The sequence below is a fragment of the Enhydra lutris genome, unplaced genomic scaffold (assembly GCF_002288905.1).
Source record: "Enhydra lutris kenyoni isolate GAN:26980312 unplaced genomic scaffold, ASM228890v2 scaffoldscaffold38, whole genome shotgun sequence".
Classification (NCBI taxonomy): Eukaryota; Metazoa; Chordata; class Mammalia; order Carnivora; family Mustelidae; genus Enhydra; species Enhydra lutris.
The window spans coordinates 8,713,620-8,731,966 of NW_019154122.1; the positions used below are offsets into that span (position 1 = coordinate 8,713,620).

Consider the following 18,347-nt stretch of genomic DNA (forward strand, 5'->3'; position numbering starts at 1 on the left):
GTCACGTGCTCTTCCAACTGAGCAGCTTGGCACGCAGAGCAGCTTTTGTGCTACGCTGGTAGCATTGAGTAGATGCCAGAGACACTGTGTGGCCCAAGGAACCTAAAATGTTATCTGGCCATTTACAAAAGAAGTTTGCTGACCTTTAGATCTAGAACCTTGAGAAGAGGTGGCAAGGCGTGCACACCTGTGACGGGCTGGGCTGAGAGGTGTCTCTTGCCCAAAGCAGTTCAGCAGTGACCAGAGGGAAGGTCCAAGCCTTGAAGATTCATGTATTTCAACAATTATCTCCTGTGAACCTACTATGTGTATATCAGATAATCATCTTACACAGAAGTCCTTGCCCTTGTAAAACTTACATTCTGGTGGCAGATGGAGATAACTCTGTGCATATACATAACATCATGTTCAGGAGTAAAAATGTTATAAAAAAAGGAAAATGAAAAAAAAATTTTTAAAGGAAAATGCAGGGTCTAGGGACTCTGTTATAAATATGGGGTCTGAGGGGCACCTGGGTGGCTCAGTGGGTTAAAGCCTCTGCCTTCGGCTCGGGTCATGATCTCAGGGTCCTGGGATCGAGCCCCGCATCGGGCTCTCTGCTCGGCGGGGAGCCTGCTTCCCTTCCTCTCTCTCTGCCTGCCTCTCTGCCTACTTGTGATCTGTCTGTCAAATAAATAAAATCTTTAAAAAAAAAAAATAAATAAATAAATAAATAAATATGGGGTCTGAGAAGATCTCGCTGAGGAAATGACTGGGGGAGGAGTTATTCTTGTGAGAGGGGCAGTAGGTGCAAAGGTCCTGAGGCAGGGGCAACAGTAAGGAGACAGGTGTGACTGAAACTCAGGACGTGATAATGTGAGTGGTTTAAGATGAGGTCAGAGGGCAGCCAAGGGCCACATCGGGTCATACGGGCCATAATAAGAACTTCATATTTTATTACCAGTTTGATGGGAAGTTATGGGAGGCTGAAAACAGGGACTTATCATAGTTTAATATACACATTACAAGGCTGCTGTACCCTCCGTGCTGTGTATACACAGACTCCGGGAAGCCATGGGGGCAGGGAGACTGGCTGCAGATGGATAGTGGAGGCTTGGAGCTGGCTGTAGTGGCAGAAGTGGGAAAGGGTCAGGTTTAAGATCTAATGTGAAGGAGGTGCCCCAGGGATTTATTTATGGATTAGATGTGAGGTATGAGAGCAAGGAAGGTGCCAGGACGATTCTAAGGTTTTCGGTCTGAGCAACTGCATGGGGGTGCCATTTCCAGGTCAGGGGGAATTCTGCTCTGGACATAGTAAGTTCAAAACACGGCTCAGATGTCTAAGTGGAGATGTCAAGCAGACGGCTGTGTAAACGGGTCTGGAGCTCAGGGAGAGGTATTTAAAGCCGTGGAATCGGATGAGTTACCCCAGGAGTGCGGGAAGCACGGCTCCTGAGTACCGAGCCAGGGCACGCCAATGTGAGACTGGGGGTCCTCACCCAGTCTGCAAAATAGAACCACTTGGAAACAGGAGGAAAAGAATCATGCCCAGGCACCTTCCCAGATCAATTAAAGCAGAAACTTTGGAAGTGGAGCCCAGGGACGAGCATTTTTTAACGCTCTCCAGGTAATGCCCATGTCCAGCCTGGCCTGAGGATCACTGCTTTAGACTGGGAAGGTACAGCCAAGAGGCGGGTAGAAAATCTGGACTGTGTGCGCTCTAGAAGCCAAGTGAAGAAAGCTTCCCAAGGGAGGGAATGGTCTTTTTTTTTTTTTTTTTTAAGACTTTCGTTTTTTAAAAAATTCTTAAGTAATCTCCACACCCACCATGGGGCTTGAACTCACAACCCTGAGATCAAGAGTCCCATGCTCCTTCAACTGATCCAGACAGATGCCCCAGGAATGATCCCTTCATCGGGGTCATAGTCCCATGAAAAGGGAGGTGCTGGGAACCCCGAGCAATGTGAATGGGGCGCCTGGGTGGCTCCAGTAGGTTGAGCGTCTGACTCTTGGTTTTGCCCAGGGTCATGATCTGAGGGTGGTGACACTGAGTCCCACGCTCAGGGCAGACTCTGCTCGGGATCCTTTCCCCCTCCCTCTCCATCCCCCTCTGCTCCTTCCATTGCTTGCACGTGCATGCTCTCTAAAATAAATAAATTTTTAAAAATTTTAAGGTGTGATAGTGGTATTAGGTTATGTGAGAAAAGAATCTTCACCTTTGAGCAATGTTTACAGAAAAATTTATGGATGTGTGGGATCCGCTTCAAAAATAACAGAGGGGGGGCGCCTGGGTGGCTCAGTGGGTTAAAGCCTCTGCCTTCGGCTCAGGTCATGATTCCAGGGTTCTGGGATCGAGCCCCATATCGAGCTCTCTGCTCGGCAGGGAGCCTGCTTCCTCCTCTCTCTCTGCCTGCCTCTCTGCCTACTTGTGATCTCTGTCTGTCAAGTAAATAAATAAAATCTTTAAAAAAAAGTAACAGAGGGGTACAGTTGAGCTGTGGAGAGACTTCAGCTCACCTTACTGCCTACTATTAGTTGGAGGAAAGAAAGAGGGGAGGACAAGAAAGGATGGAAGGAGGGAGGGGAGGAGACATTAATACAGAAAACTCCTTTGACCAGTCTTGTGAAGAGTGGCAAGAAAATGGGAGTGGAGTGCAGGAGAGGCGTCCTCCAACAGGAAAGACAGGATAGCAGCCACTGCCCCAGGGGAGGGTGGCAGGGATGGGAACCCAGATGCAGGTGGGCTGGTGTGCTCGAAGGTGGCAGGATGAACTGTTCCCATAAGAAGGAAATTTTAAAATAAGCAAGGTCCTTAACGATAGAGAACAAACTTAGGGTTGCTGGAGGGAGGCGGGTGGGGGAGGAGCTAGACGGCTGAAGGGGGTTGTGATGACCACTGTGTGTTGTACGTAAGTGATGAATCACTGAATTCTACTCCTGAAACCAATATTGCCCTGTATGTTAACTAAAATTTAAATTAAAAAAATAAAAAAAATAAAAATAAGCAAGGTCAGCTGAGAATGAAGAGAGGGATTAAGATTTAGAGTAATTTTTTTAAAGCCACAGTCTCCCTAAAGTCCTCTAAGTCAGGCATGTTGCCAGACCACACCCCAGATCGGCTAAGCTGCTTGCCTTTCCCCGCTCCTGATTCTTGGGGTGCACCCAGGCACCAGCACAGGGAAGTGCTGGGCTCAGCCCACCCACTCTCTCAAAGCTGGGGGACGGCGGGCAGGCTGAGCACCCTGGGAAGACCGGCCATCACGAGGCCGTGCCAGCCCCCGTGACTGCTGGGAAATGTGGGTGGCACACTCCAGCAAGCCAAGAAATGCCTGACTCAGGACATTTTAATTAGGGTTAGTCCCATGCTCTGCTCTGAGCTGCAGCCGGCCTTCTGCGTCTTCTCTCTCTCTTATGCACCCATAACCGAGAGACGTTTTCTATTTCTGAGGCTGGTCCCGAGAAAGCCTTCCAGAACTGGTCCCTGATAGGTTAACTCAAAGATGGCTATGAAACATTATAAATGGCCCGAGGAAAATAAAGACGGTCACAGGGGTCCTTCCTTCTCTCTCCCTGGTCAGTCAACCCCAAGGGCGCCGTGATGCTGCCCAGCAGAGAGACGGGAGGTCCAGACTCTAGCAGCTACCTGCTCACAGGCTGCACTGGGCGGGGCAGGGGGAGGACTGCAGGAGGGTCCCCACCCCTGTATTTACAAAGCAGGATAAACATGCCTGCCCCGACAATGGTAAGGGGGTCCACAGGGTAGGACAGACACAGTGAACTGCCCGACCGCTGCGGGCTCCCTCCCAGCTTAGCACAGAGCGTGCACACGGCTCAGGCGGGAGAGACCGGCCCCTCCTACCCCGGCCGGCCGCCCTGCTCCCGGGGCGACAGCAGCAGCCCTGGGGGCTCCTTGGAGACCAAGTATATTTAGACCAGGATGTTTAGAACAGCCTCGCACTCCATGTCCGGGAGGGGGAAATCCAAAGGCAGGGAAACCCCACGGAACAAAGAGGGGGACTGCCACCTGTCCTCAAATCACCTCTTTTAGAAATGAAATCCACAATGGCCCTGGATTCAGGAGCTGAACTCGCACTCAGAGCCACCCTGAGCTACAAGACCCCGCAGGGCCCCGGAACCTTCCGGCTGCCTCTCTCTCCCCAGCTGCTGCCGCTGCCGGTGCGCTCTCGGGGAGGGAAGAGCCTTACAGAAAACGAGGGGACCCTGCCTGCCTGGCCTTTGGAATTCTAGTCACAGTGAGTCCTGCAGGATCAGACTGGCCCTGGGGGCCTCACGGACATTCACTCTTCGTTCCAAAGCGGAAACTCGGAGCAGAGGCAGAGGTCAAGCTATGTGCAACCATTTATCGCCTTAGCTTTGGGGTTGGGATGGCCCTAAATCCTGATTCCTGAACTCCCCTGGGAGGGGACCCCACCACGGCTCATCCATAGCACAGACCGCTGGAAAGGGGTCGGTGTGGTCAGAACTACCCAGATCCCCCCAGGGAGCCCAGCATCACAGGTCCCCACCGGGACCCTGCGCTAGCAATCTGCACTGGCTTCTGGCACAGACTTGTGGATTTGAGAAGGCCCGTGCTTACCGTCCATAGCCCCCAAAATAAACAAGTAAACAAACAAACCTAAGTCTTAGGTCTTAGCAAAACTTCTTAAAAATAATAATGTCTGATCCAAGGACTAGAAGGCCTGGGCCAAGAGCATGTCTGCAGAGAGGCTCCGCTGGAATCAAGACAAGGCTGGGACTGGCCGGGTGGAAGGATTCCAGAATCTAGGAGCAGAAAAACTCCTAGAAATCACCTGGGTATAAAGCAGAGTTTCCTGGGGGTGCCCCCCATTGTTGGGGGGAGTCAGAGTGAGGCTAACAGTGAATGCAAGTTTGACTAAAAAAGCAAAAAGAAAGGGGGAACCCGGGGGGCTCAGTCAGTTAAGTATCTGCCTTTGGGTCAGGTCATGATCCCAGGGTCCTGGGATCGAGTCCTGTGCCGAGCTCCTTGCTCAAAGGGGAGCCTGCTTCTGCCTCTGCCCGCCACTACCTGCTGCTTATGCTTGCTCGCTCTCTGTGTCGAATACATAAATCAATAAATTTTTAAAAAAATTAAAATTAAAAAAAAGAAAAAAAGAAAGTAAGTCGGGCTACTGAATGTGCTGAAGATCAGAAAAATGATCTGATCCTTTCTTTGCCGGCGGGAGAACAGGGCCCAGGGAGGTGAAGGTGCTTCCTGCCTCTCCTGGCTCCGTGTGGTGGTCCTTGTGCCTTCTAAGCATCATCTTGGCCCGGAAGGAGCTGTTCTTGGAGCTCCTTCTGCTTCCATCCCCGCCGAGGGTCAGGTAATCGTCAGGGGTGCCTGCTGTAACCGTCTGGGAAGTGCTCATCCCCAAGTCTTACTGACAAGGGCCTTGGGCCATTTCCAGGGCTCTGCAGAAGGAGAGCTGGGGTTTGGGGACAAGGGCAAGAACACCCTCGTTGCCTCCTTCCTAGACAACATGAGCGTGTCGACAGAGGTTTTGGCCCACTGGGTGTCCGCTGCTCCAGCAACCCGGGGCACCTGCAATGTTTCTGACTCTCTCCTAACTTTATTTTATTTCATTATTTCTTAAAGCAGGCTCCACACCCAGTGTGGAGCCCAACATGGGGGTTGAAATTATGATCCTGAGATCAAGACCCAAGCTGAGATCGAGAAGCTCAACCAACGGAGTCCCTCAGGCGCCCCATGACTTAACTGTCCTTATTTTATTTTATTTATTTTTTTTAAGATTTTTTATTTATTTATTTGATGGAGATCACAAGTCGGCAGAGAGGGAGGAAGGGAAGCAGGCTCCCCGCTGAGCAGAGAGCCCGATGTGGGGCTCGATCCCAGGACCCTGGGATCATGACCTGAGCCGAAGGCAGAGGCTTTAACCCACTGAGCCACCCAGGCGCCCCTTAACTGTCCTAATTTTAAAATCCCTAAGCTGAGACCCCACCCCACCTTAGCCCGAAGAGCACTGCATTCCCAATGACAATTACGGTACCTTATGGAACCAGAAATCACTGCTACGTAAGAACCAGAGACACTGCAGCTCAGAAATGTTCGGCCTGGTTTCTTGGGAGGCATGAAAAACCCTGTCCATCTGTCAGCTCCTCTGCCCCAGAGACGCTCGTGCCCAGGCTGGGTGGCATCCTGGGGCTGACTGGCCCCATCTGAGTCACCATGCGGGGTGTGCTGTTTGTTTACCAGAAGCCTGCACGGCTTTGTAAGCAAAAGGAGTGAAATCAATGCTTCTTAACCATTTATTTGCAACTAAATACACCCAATTAGAAGGGCTTTCTTTCCCACTGCCCAAATCGCTAACTCACCGGCGGCCCCTTTGCCGGAGAGTCGGCAAGCTCTCTGCTTTTTTGGCAGCTCTGCAGAAAGATATGGGCAGGAAAGGGGGTGCGGGGAGAAAAGGCTAAAAAAAGCAGGTACTTGAATTATCCACGGATTTCATCTTTTGTGTGTGTGCTTTCTTTGGGGTGTTGGAACAGTGAGAGCAGAAGGGGACAGGCCTAGCTGGGCACGGATCGTGGGGGTAATTTGATGGACTGTGGTTTCCAAGAGTAGTAAAGTGCCTCCCCTTCCTGGAGAAGGAGTGTCCCAGCCACAAGGTACTGCAACTGTCCTGCTTCCGAACGCAGTAGGGGGCTCACCCTCTCATGGCGGGACTGAGAGTGGGGACCCTTTCAAAGTGGGGACGAAAGTGGCAGGCGTCTCTGCTGAGAGGTGGCTGGGCAAACACCACAGCCCTAGAAGCCAGCCAATGGCCCGGGAGGACATGGCCCACACTCTATGCCGCACTTTGGCCCCTGGGACAGAGGCAGGCCCTGTTGTGTCGGGGGCCGTGTTCCGTGACATGTGTGGCCCTGACAGGAAGAGGAAGGGAGTTTTTCGAAGACTGTTTCTCAGTCTTTTAAAGCCCGGGAGCCTCACTGGTTTTGCCTTCAGCTTTCACTTCCCCTCTCCTCAGCTGTACCTGCAACATGACCTCTCCAACGCGCCCCTCACCCGACGGCCATTTTGTTGCCCCAGAAAATGTCATCAGGTCACAGTCTAAATCAAAATGTTGGGTTTTGAGGACACTGGGGGGACCCCTGCTTCCACCCATGGTCTGTGCGACACAGTCAGAGGTTAACAATGTAAGTACGGGGTCAGGAAGCATGACAACAACTCCATGGGTTACACACTCATACTGGCCATTAACGGACATGGGGGACAGCTGCGTAGACACCTAACCCACTGTGGGTCGCTGACTGTCTTCTATTCTCAAGTGCCAGCCCCAGGGGGTGGGGGCTCGGTGGGTCCTGTTCACTGCTGGTTCCCAGTGACTGGAGGAGTGTCGCTCAGCCAACAGCTGTTCAATGAACACACGGTTTTAAGGAGGCCTGGCCTACACAACTGACCCGAGAGGATGGATTATCTGTTGTAATTTCAAGACACACATCATGGGGATGGAAAAGGCCCAGAGTAATGGGAAGAGCAACAGCTAGAAATGTGGGGCAAATCCAGCTCTGCCCCTTACGGGCATCAGAATCTGGGGCAAGTTCCCTCTCTAAACCTCATTCCACGCCGGTATTAGATTGGGCTCATGGCCTAGCCCGAGTGTGCCGCAAGCCGGGCTCAGGAAATGTGCGTAACCAGCAGGGGCTGAAGAAACTCAACGCAGGGATTCGTCTGGTGCTACTACCCTGCTACCTCTCTTGTACTTGGCCATTTCATGTCGCAGTGGTCTGTGACACCCAAAATAAAGAACCTAGGGACAAAGTGTGAACAGAGGTTGACTACATACTAAAATTAACTTTGGAGATTTTTCTGGATTTCAAGGTTACACTAGTCCCTTCCTTGTTCTCAAATATCACCAGGTTTCTTGGAATCTCTTAATCCCAACTCTTAAGCGCAGTTATCCAGGGAGGAGAGCTGATTCTAGAACCCTTCCTTCCTTCTTCCTTCTTGCTTCCTTCCTTCCTTCCTTCTTGCTTCTTTCCTTCCTTCCTTTCCTTCCTCCCTCCCTCTGCCCATCCCTTATTTCGGTGATCTCTACACCCAGTGTGGGGATCGAGCTCATCACCCTAAGGTCAAGAGCTGCATCTCCTGTGACTGAGCCACCCAGGTGCCCCTAATACTTCCTGATGTTTTGGGGGGTTGTTTTTTGAGAGAAAGCATGCATGTGTGCACACACGCACAAGCACTGAGGAGGGGCAGAGGGAGGGAGAGAATCTCAAGCAGGCTCCTCACGTAGTGCAGAGCCTGATGCAGGGCTCTATCTCACAACCCTGAAATCATGCCCTGAGCCGAAATCGAGAGTCAGACACTTAATCGACTGAGCCAGCCAGGCGTCCCCTTCCTTATGTATTTCTATAATGCTTGTGAAGCATTCAAGGAAAGGGGGAAACGATGGGCTGCCAATACATAAAACGGGGACCATGGTTGTGTGGCAGGGCCAGCTGCTGTGCAAGTAAGATGGAGGACGTGCTTTCAGGACCCTGGACGTCACGGTGACCAACAGAACAATGACTTGAACTTCCAGCTCCAGCCAAAGGCACTCTCCCCTGTCCTTATTCTCCTGCCTCAAAGGGAAGTTCTAGAATGTTCCCACCTTAAGCGAGCAGCCATAAGGACAGAGCTGGAAAGGAAAGTTCACCCAAACCAACTGGCCCTGCTGCCTCGTGTGGTCGCTCCCCCCGCACTGCAGGCCCCAAGCTCAGACACCTGCTGCTCGGTTTCTCAGCCAGGCCACCTGGGAGCAGAAACCCACTGCGTTCCTCGGACCAAAGGGCCCCTCCAGCTTCCGTAAAGAGAGGGCCCAGGGTGTTGTGCGATGGGATGGACGGACCCACAGTGTCACAAGGCTTCAAACAGAAACCTAATGTTAGAGAAGCATTTTGTAAAAGGAAAACCATGTCCTCAAACTGAATGGGCAGGCCTTGGAAAAGACAGAGACCGCTTATTATCCCACGCTGGGCCTGGGCGGGATCACTCATGGGGTCGGGCACACGTTCCCGTGCTTCCCTGCGGGGAGCCTTCAGGTCCCTCACTGGAAAGGCTCTATTCTGTGAGAGAGGAAAGGAGCACAGAACAGTTAGTGCCAACATTAGGACACAGGCAGGGGGAGAGGGAGCGAGGAGAAGCCAACCTGACCCTTACTACTGCGTGTGCAGGTGTTTTCTCTAGAGCTCTGCCCCAGTGACTCAGGTCACTGGGGATTTTCAGAGCTCTTCAGACTTTTAAACTCTTAAGAGTTTTTCTATGAAGCCAGAGAGCACAAAACTATTGATTGAAACCCAATGGTCAATATATTTCCCACATATACAGAAACACAAGGACCTCGTTAATTTGCAACAAGCTCTCCAACCTGAGCTATCTGAGGGATGGGAAAATGGTGGGGGGAGCCCACCACCCCTGCCAGCCTCTTTGGCCACACTCATAGGCCCAGTGGAACAACACAGCTGCGGCTTCTTCTCCAGCGTGAGCAGAGCCTGACCAGGAGACCCAGCTTGGGGGGGAGCCCGGCTGGAAACAGAATTTCACTCGGGGCCTGAGCTGGTGGGGCAGCACGTGTGTGCTGGGCAGGAGACCCGGGTGAGGGGAAGGTCTCCTGACCTACGAACATTCGTTCCCTGGATGGCTACTTTACTAAAACCCAGGGGCGCCTGGAAGGCTCAGTCTACAAAGCTTCTGCCTTCAGCTCAGGTCATGATCTCAGGGTCCTGGATGGAGCCCTACTGTCAGGCTCCCCACTTGGTGGGGGTCTGCTTGTCCCTCTGCCCCTCCCCCACTCATGAGCTCTCCCTTTCTCAAAAAAATAAAACCTTAAAAAAAAAAATCCACATATTTGCCTTATTTAGGGAGAGCCAAACCAGAGCTGAGGAGACAGAAAGCAGAGGTTGCTTACTTTTTATTTTACACATTTCTGAGCTCTTTGTGTGCTTTTGTTTATTTATTTTATTTATTAAAAGATTTTATTTATTTGACAGAGACACGGCGAGAGAAGGAACACAAGCAGGGGGAGTGGGAGAGGGAGAAGCAGGCCTCCCAACGAGCAAGGGGGACCGATGCGGGGCTCGATCCCAGCACCCTGGGATCATGACCCAAGCTGAAGGTAGATGCCTAACTAACTGAGCCACCCAGGTACCCCTCTTTGTGTGCTTTTAAAAACAACTACTCGTTTTTTAAAAAAAAAAAGATTTATCTGACACAGAGAGAGCATGAGCATGAGAAGGGGGAGCAGCAGGCAGAGGGAGAGGGAGAAGCAGACTCCCCGCTGAGCAGGGAGCCTGATGTGGGGCTTGATCCCAGGACCCTGAGATTAGGACCCAACCCAAAGGCAGATGCTTAATGACAGAGCCCCCCAGGCTCCTCACAAGTACTCATTTTCTTAGAACACTGTCTCATTCTCTTACCCTAGTCAGTGTCCTTTATTGGATGCCACCTCACCTCCTTAGGTTGGTCACCTCTGGTCACCTCCTCCATACAGCAGACTCCCCTGCCAATTCTCTACCCCTGCCATTATAGTGCCTTCATACCACCAACCAGGATCTGAAATCATCTTTGCATGGTGTGTCTACGAACTCATCACTGTGTCTCTCCCTGAAATATCCGTTGCTCGAGGGCAGGGATCTGATCGGCCTTGCTCACCGCTACCCCCGCTCTTCTAGGGCCTAGGACCCTGAGAACAGATGGGGAGGGGGCAGCCCTCAGTAAATACTTTTGAAAAACAAAACACAAGGACTTGTGATGGGATTTACCAATGTCCATATTCATTCCACAAGCCTGACAGGATCACAAACACAGCTGCCACAGAGATTTGATTACCTACAGGCCCGTCTCACTGCTTGGAAGGTGACCCGTAGCCTATGCTCATGAGGATTTTTCTGCTGTGTGTGTGTGTGTGTGTGTGTGTGTGTGTGTGTGTGTTTTAAGATTTTATTTATTTATTTGACAGAGAGAAAGAGCACAAGCAGGGGGAGCAGCAGGCAGAGGCAGAGGCAGAAGCAGGCGCCCATGAAGCAGGGAGCCTGATGCGGAGCTTGAACCCAGGATCCTGGGATCATGACCTGAGCCGAAGGGGGTTGGTTAACCAACTGGGCCGCCCCGCGCCCCAGTGAGGACTTTTTAGGCACGCTCTCGGGCACACATCCACAGCACAGCCTGCGGAAGGCAGCCCGCTCTTGTCCATAAGGGCTTGGGGGAGCGTAGCCGCTCTCCCGTGTGGGTAGACGGTCTGTGGCTGCGTTTGAACTACAAGAGCAGCACCGAGAAGCTGCAACAGAGACCAAGTGGGCTGAAAACCACCAGGCAAAGCCTGAGCCTGAAGAAACCATCTGAGGTTTTGACGGCAGGGCCCACACAGGCGCTGGCCTGGCGGTAGCTGGGGTCTCCGTCAGGCCCGGCCATGAGCCCCGCACTGTGCGAAGTGCTCTGAGTGTGTTATGTCCTGAGATTCCGTTCTCATGACAACACTACCAGTAAGTTCTGTGGGCGGAGGCTGATGGAGGCGCAGCCATTTGCCAGGGTCAGAAAGGCCAGTGATATAGCCAGAATTCAAGGCCAGACTCAGGTCTGTGCCCCTGGGGAACCTGCGCATGCGTCCACTACACTCTACAGCCTCCACGCAATGCGCTGTCCAGCTACGTCCAGCAGAGCCCGGGGCTCGCTTAAGATTGGTCTGTCTCCTCAGAAGACCACCCGATGTCCCCACGTCCTCGGGGATGTTTCCGCCAGTCTTTCTATCCTCAAAGGCTGCTTCTGCTCTTTCTCGGTAGAAACCAATCTGTCAAGATTCAGATAAGCCCTCCTTCTCTGGGGGTTTCTCCTTGCTCTAGTGATTTTTTGTTTAGATTTTATTTATTTATTTGACAGAGAAAGAGAGACAGAGAGGGAACACAAGCAGAGGGAGAAGCAGAGCGAGAAGCAGAGGGAGAAGCAGGCTTCCCACTGAGCTGGGAGCCCAATATAGGCTTGATCCCAAGACCCTGGGATCATGACCTGAGCTGAAGGCAGACGCTTAATGACTGAGCCACCCAGGCGCCCCACTCTAGCAATTAAAATATATATATTTTTTATTTATCTATTTGAGAGAGAGAGAGGGAGAGGGAGAGAGAGGGCACTTGCACACAGAAGAGAGGGAGAGGGAGAAGCAGACTCCTGGCTGAGCAGGGAGCCCGATGCATGCCGGGCTCGATCCCAGGACCCTGAGATCATGACCTGAGCCAAAGGCAGATGCTTAACTGACTGAGCCACCCAGGCATCCTGCTCTACGGATTTTTAAAATTCTCCCTCCAACCATCACACAAACCGCTGGGGGACAGAGGCTGCTTCTTACTCATACTCCGCGTGTATGCATCCAACACGCTCCTCCAAAACAAAACAGAACTCTCGTAAAAACCACTGCCGTGGGGCGCCTGGGTGGCTCAGTTGGTTAAGTGTCTGCCTTCGGCTCAGGTCATGATCCCGGGGTTCCGGGATCGAGCCCCGCCTGGGGCTCCCTGCTCAATGGGGAGTCTCCTTCGCCCTCTGCCTCTGGCCCTGCTTGTGCTCGCATGCGCGCTCTTTCTTTCTGTCAAATAAATAAATAAAATCTTAAAAAACCATTGCCTTCCCTCCCCTGGAGAAGACTGTTTAGCAGAACCATATGCGGGTTCAAAATGCCAGCACGGTCTTCGGCTCAGACAGCTCCCTGCACTGTTAACAAGTCGGCAACCGCAGGCTTCGTTATCTGCACCTAGGATGTTTCTGCCTCCTCTCCCTTTCCAGAACCTATGGAACCGGCTTTTCATTCAACTGTACTATTAAACTCTCCAATTCTCTCTAACCCCCTGAACCCTGCCTCCATATCAAAACACAGGTTCCCCTGGGCACCGGCGGGCTAAGAGCCCTGTCACCTCTCCTGGGTTCGAGCCCCTGCTCCTTATCACAAAACCTGTGAAAATGACTGAACTCAACAAGATTCCTTGGGGAGAGCGGCTACACCTGGGGGTGTGTTTCCTGGGAGGGGGACAAGGGAGGCTTTTGGGTGACGGTGATGTTCTGTTTCTCGATCTGGGTGCTGGACGTGTGCATATGTTCACCTGGTTCTCGAGAACTCATTCAGCTGTACACTTAGTGTAAATACATTCTATTTTCTATAGGTATGTTCTTGTTCAATAAAAAGTTCTAAAATACCCTTTGCCTGGGCACCTGGGTGGCTCAGTCGGTTACGTGCCTGACTCTTGGTTTGGGCTCAAGTCATGCTCTCAGGGTCAGGGTCATGGGATCAAGCCCCACATGGGGCTCTGAACTGGGCGTGGGACCTGCTTGAGATTCTCTCTCCTTTCCTGCTGCCCCTCCCCCTGCTCTCTCTCGCTCTCTAAAAATAAATACATCTTTAAAATACCCTTGGCAAATATAGTAATACACAATGGATCTTTTTTTTGCAGAAACATCATCTCATTTTCTGCCCAACCTTCTAAAAGGATGGGCAAGACCACTTTACTAGCAGCAGGGCGAATGAAAGAAAAAAAGACAAAGCACTATCCAGGAGCTAAATAACAAGTTTCGGTGAGACTGGTGTTCAAGGACAAATGTGACCCCAAGGCCGCCAGCCCTCACCGCCCTTGGCCGAAGACCATCCCATTGGTCTTAGGAGCAGACACTCTGGTTCAGAAAACCAAATGCCTTTCATGATGCAAGAATACAAAACAGTTCCCTGAAACACAGCACACAAAGAAAGAGGGTACCAAGTCCAAATGATGTTGTGTAACAGTCCTTAGGTGGTAAGGCACTTAGCCATCTTCAGAACCTTGTAGAAGAAAGGAACTGGCTCTCCCACAAACAGAAAAAGCTAGGGCTTGTGCTGTGGACTGAATGTCTGTGTCCCTCCCCTCCAAATGCGTAGGCGGAAATCCTACCCTAGGGTGATGGTATTAGGAGGCGGGGCCTTTTGGAGGTGCTGAGGTCACGGGGGGGTGGAGCCCTCACGCTAGGGATTAATGCCCTAATCAAAGACAGCAGGAGCGGTCCCCTCTGCTTCCCCCAGGTGTGGTCGCAGGGGAAGTAAGCAGTCCGCAGAGGGAAGAGGGCCCTCATCAGAACCCAACCACGCCGGCCCCCTATTTGCAGACTTCCAGAATTCAGACCCGCCAGTGAACACCTGCTGTTTACAAGCCACTCAGTCCTTGGGAGCTCGTTACAGCATCTGGAACAGACTCAGACAACTTAACTAAGGCTGGGTCAAGCGCCCTGCTCAACATTGTATATACGCTCTCGTTAAATTTGCACAGCCTTGATTTTATCCCTGCTTTTATAGATGAGAAAAATGAGGCATGGAGAGGTTAAGGAACCTACCTAAGGTTAAAGGGCTGCTGACCGGCAGGACATGCAGCCACGCTCCAGAATCCATGTTCTTAACCGTGAAGCTAGAGTCATGCCTTTGGTTGTGATGCACCTGGGGATGGGTTCCCGGTTGCTCCTGTGGCACTTGTGTCTTCAAGAGTGCATCACAGCTCAATAAAACCTGCTTATCTGACGCGCACGATTACAAGAATCTTGACAAGCACTCTCAACTCCTCCCTAAATGGCAGCCTGATCTACAGCGTGAATCTCTGTTTTGAAAAGATTCATGCTTACAAAAATGACAGTGTCCATGTCTACCCCCTATCTACCAGAACTTTCCCCCATTTATTTGTTGGAAATCCAGAGACAAAACACTTGGCGCACCTGAAGCCATTATCAGCCCAGATTAGATTAGAAGTGTCAGCAGTCTTCCTTTCTCTTCCGTTATGAAAGATCTATCGCTTTTTTTTTTTTTAAGATTTTATTTACTTATTTGGCAGAGATCACAAGTAGGCAGAAAGGCAAGCAGGGGTAGGGGTGAGGCGGGAAGCAGGCTCCCTGCTGAGCAGAGAGCCCAAGGCGGACCCTGAGACCATGACCTGAGCCGGAGGCAGAGGCTTTAACCCACTGAGCCACCCCGTGCCCCAAGGTCTATGGCTTTCAAACAAAGCATTTGCTTAACCTGAACTCCTTGAGTTAGCAAAAACTCTACCCCAATTGCATCAGCAAAGCTCAGGAAAAGTAAATAAACAAAAACTTTTGTCCCATGTCTGCAATGTTACTTTTAGTTGTGCTTTTAAGACGAACATTTCAGGAAGCTCATTTTGGATCTACTTTTCTTTTAAGCTACATCGATCTCAATGAAAGGTAAAACTGCCAGGCTATGTTGCTTTTGAGGAATTTACGTGTGTGGGGGGGGGTGCTATTTAAATATAATAGCTGATTTAATGAATCATCTTCATGTTGGTTTGTTGAATTAAAATTATCTGATGACCCTTTCCTCCCCCTCTAAATCATTCCCAGTTTCTAAAACTATCAGGTGAGAAGGAACTCAAATTGGGGACAGGGGGAGTGATAAATATTTTCATTCAACAGCCTTCCTCAAATAACTGTCAATCCCGGCTTGGTTTAAGAAAATAGGACCAGGGAGCCCAGGTGGCTCAGTGAGTCAAGCTGCCGCCTTCTGTTTGGGTCATGATCTCGGGGTCCTGGGACGAGCCTGCTTCCCTCTCTCTCTCTGCCTGCCTGTGATCTGTCTGTCAAATAAATAAAATCTTAAAAGAAGAAAAAAGACAATTGGACCTTTTCCAGATAAGCTGACTTCCTCACACATACAGTGACGTGCTGTTAATAAGCAGTGTTTTTTTTTCTACCTGGAATTGGGGCAATGATGTCAACTGCAGGAAGCCCCAGACAGCTGAGTGTCTGTGTGCCACCAAGTTCCATGGGTCACCACCCAAACTGCAGTCCCCAGGCACTTGGGGTTCTCAGTCAAAGCCCTGAAACTGCCATCCTTGAGCAAGACCATGCAGGGAACTTCCCGGGGCCAGAGGCGGCGTCACCTAGAACCCCGAGAAGCGGCGGCTGCTCACGCCCCGCCGCCGCGCCCCGAGGAGCCTGGGTCGCGGTGGGGGGACCGGCGGGTCGCGGCGCCACGGAGTGACGCAGGGCCCCCGCCAGCCCCGGGGGAGCTCCGGGGATGCTGACCTCAACTTTGCTCTTTACAAACAGCTCGGAGGTCGCCGCACTCACGTGAGCCGCCCCGCTTCCCCCGCAGCGGTCCCTGGCCCCCGGGGTCGCGGAGGGGAAGGGCGGTGTCCCCGAGTCCCGGGGACGGGAGGGACACCCCCCACCCCCGGCCCCGGCGAGAGACCCGCGGAGGGGGAAAGAAGAAGTAGGGGGCGCCGGATGGGCTCGGCAGGGGTGGGGGGGTCCGGCCGTGGGGAGCAGGCCACGCTCACCTTCTTCACCGACAGCGAGATGTTCTCCAGGATCCGGTCCTTCACCTCCCGCGGCTCCATGGCGCCGGCGCCGCCGCTGCCGCCGCCGCCGCCCCGCCGCCGCCGCTTCCCGCGCCGGGGGCCCGGGGCCGCCGCCAACCGCTGCCGCCGGCCGTGCGGGGGCTCCGTCGTGCCGGCCGCGGGGCCCGGCGCCCGCCGCCCGGCCCTCGCCTCGCCCGGCCCCTCGCTCCGCCGCGGCCCGGCGGCTCCGGAGCGCGGCCGGCGGGGAGGAGGCCGCGGGCTGTGCGCGCGGCGGCGGCGGCGGCGGCAGCGGCGGCGGCGGCGGCGGCAGGAACTGATGTCAGGCGGGGCGGCGCCAAGGCCGGCGCTCGGGCTGGGGCGTCCGCGCCCGGAGACCCGTCGGACCTCCGGCTCCGGTTCCCCGGCCCCCCGGCGCCCGTCAGCCCCCAGCCCCTGCGGCCGGGGACCCCGGACTCCCCCACAGAGCCGGGGCCGCCGAGCCCCAGCCCTTGTCGGCTCACAGCCCCTCGGGCCGGGGGCCGCGGAGACCCCCGCAGCCCGCCGACCTCAGGGACCCGCAGATCCCCGCAGACCTTGGGCCCCTTCCCCTGCTCTTGCCAACCTACAGACCCAGGTCTCCCGAGGCTCCTCCGCGACCCGGAGCCCCTCCACCCTCTCGGGCCCGGGACCTCGGAGGCCCCCACAGATCCCAGGGATCTGGAGAAGCCGCCGGCCAGAGACATCCCCTCAGCCCACAGAGCCCACCTGTACCTTCCCTTTCCTTGGACCAGAGGCCCCTGCCATGCCCGGGATCCTAAGACCCCCTCCCCCGTCAATGCACAGACACCCTCTCCCCTCACCCCCGAGACCCAGGGTCCCTGGCTTTTGGCAGCATAGAGACCCGACGGACCCAGAGACCCCAGCCCTCTAGCCCTCACTGGTTGCCCTGGCCCTCACCCGCCCAGAGAAGCCAGCCCCTCTCCTCAGTTCCTTACCCTACCGGCCCAGTCTTAAACTTTGAGGCCATTTCAGGTCCATGGTGCTCCTCCCCACCTCCAAAACACACCCTCTGCACTTCCCCCTTCAATCGCAACACCCACTCTGACTCTTAGCCATACACAATTCTTCATGGGTCCACTGACCCTGGGGACCCCAACTCCCTCAGTCCTGAAACCCGCCATAACAATTTCCTCTATTCCCACATATGCCCCTCTCCAAATTCCCCTAAAGCCACCTACACTTAAGGAGTTTTCATTCTCCTACCTGGCTCACTTAGCTCATTTGGTCCCCAAATACATCCTGATACATTCATCAGTCCCTCTTTTTTATTCTCTTTTTTTTTTTTTAATAAATATTTTATTTATTTGACAGAGATCACAAGTAGGCAGAGAGGCAGGCGGAGAGAGAGGAGGAAGCAGGATCTCTGTCCGAGCACAGAGCCCGATGCGGGGCTCGATCCCAGGACCCTGGAATCATGACCCAAGACGAAGGCAGAGGCCACCACTGAGCCACCCAGGCGCCCCTTCTTTTTTATTCTTAAAAATAAAAGGTCGGGGGGTGCCTGGGTGGCTCAGTGGGTTAAACATCTGCCTTTGGCTCGGGTCATGACCCCAGGGTCCTGGGATCAAGCCCCACGTCGGACTCCCTGCTCAGTGGAGAGCCTGCTTCTCCCCTCTCCCTCTGCTGCTCCCCCTGCTTGTGCATGCTCTCTCTCTGTTAAATAGAATCTTAAAAAAAAAAAAAGTCACTAGATATTTATTTTTTTCACTTTATGAAATTTAGCTACATAACAGTTTCAGGTGCACAACGTAATCCGATATTTGTATATATCGCAAAATGATCAGTACTCTTTTTTTTTTTTTAAGATTTTTTTTAAATTTATTTATTTGACAGAGAGAGAGAGAGAGAGAGATCACAAGTAGGCAGAGAGGAGGAAGCAGGTTCCCTGCTGAGCAGAGAGCCCGATGCGGGCCTTGATCCCAGGACCCTGAGATCATGACCTGAGCCGAAGGCAGAGGCTTTAACCCACTGAGCCACCCAGGCGCCCTGATCAGTACTCTTTATTC

At 53.0% G+C, this 18,347-nt stretch overlaps 1 protein-coding gene across 3 annotated transcripts in view; it reads right to left on the reverse strand.

Moving 5' to 3' along the window:
* Positions 1 to 16,374, reverse strand: part of LOC111154594 (pleckstrin homology and RUN domain containing M2) — a 38,071-nt gene extending 21,697 nt beyond the window's left edge. For all 3 annotated transcript variants that reach the window (XM_022514264.1, XM_022514263.1, XM_022514265.1), the window contains exon 1: positions 16,282 to 16,374. In XM_022514264.1, coding sequence (XP_022369972.1) covers positions 16,282 to 16,341 — 60 coding nt within the window. In that variant the 5' untranslated portion in view covers positions 16,342 to 16,374. The remainder of the gene's footprint in view (positions 1 to 16,281) is intronic.
* Between the last annotated feature and the right edge of the window lie 1,973 nt (positions 16,375 to 18,347).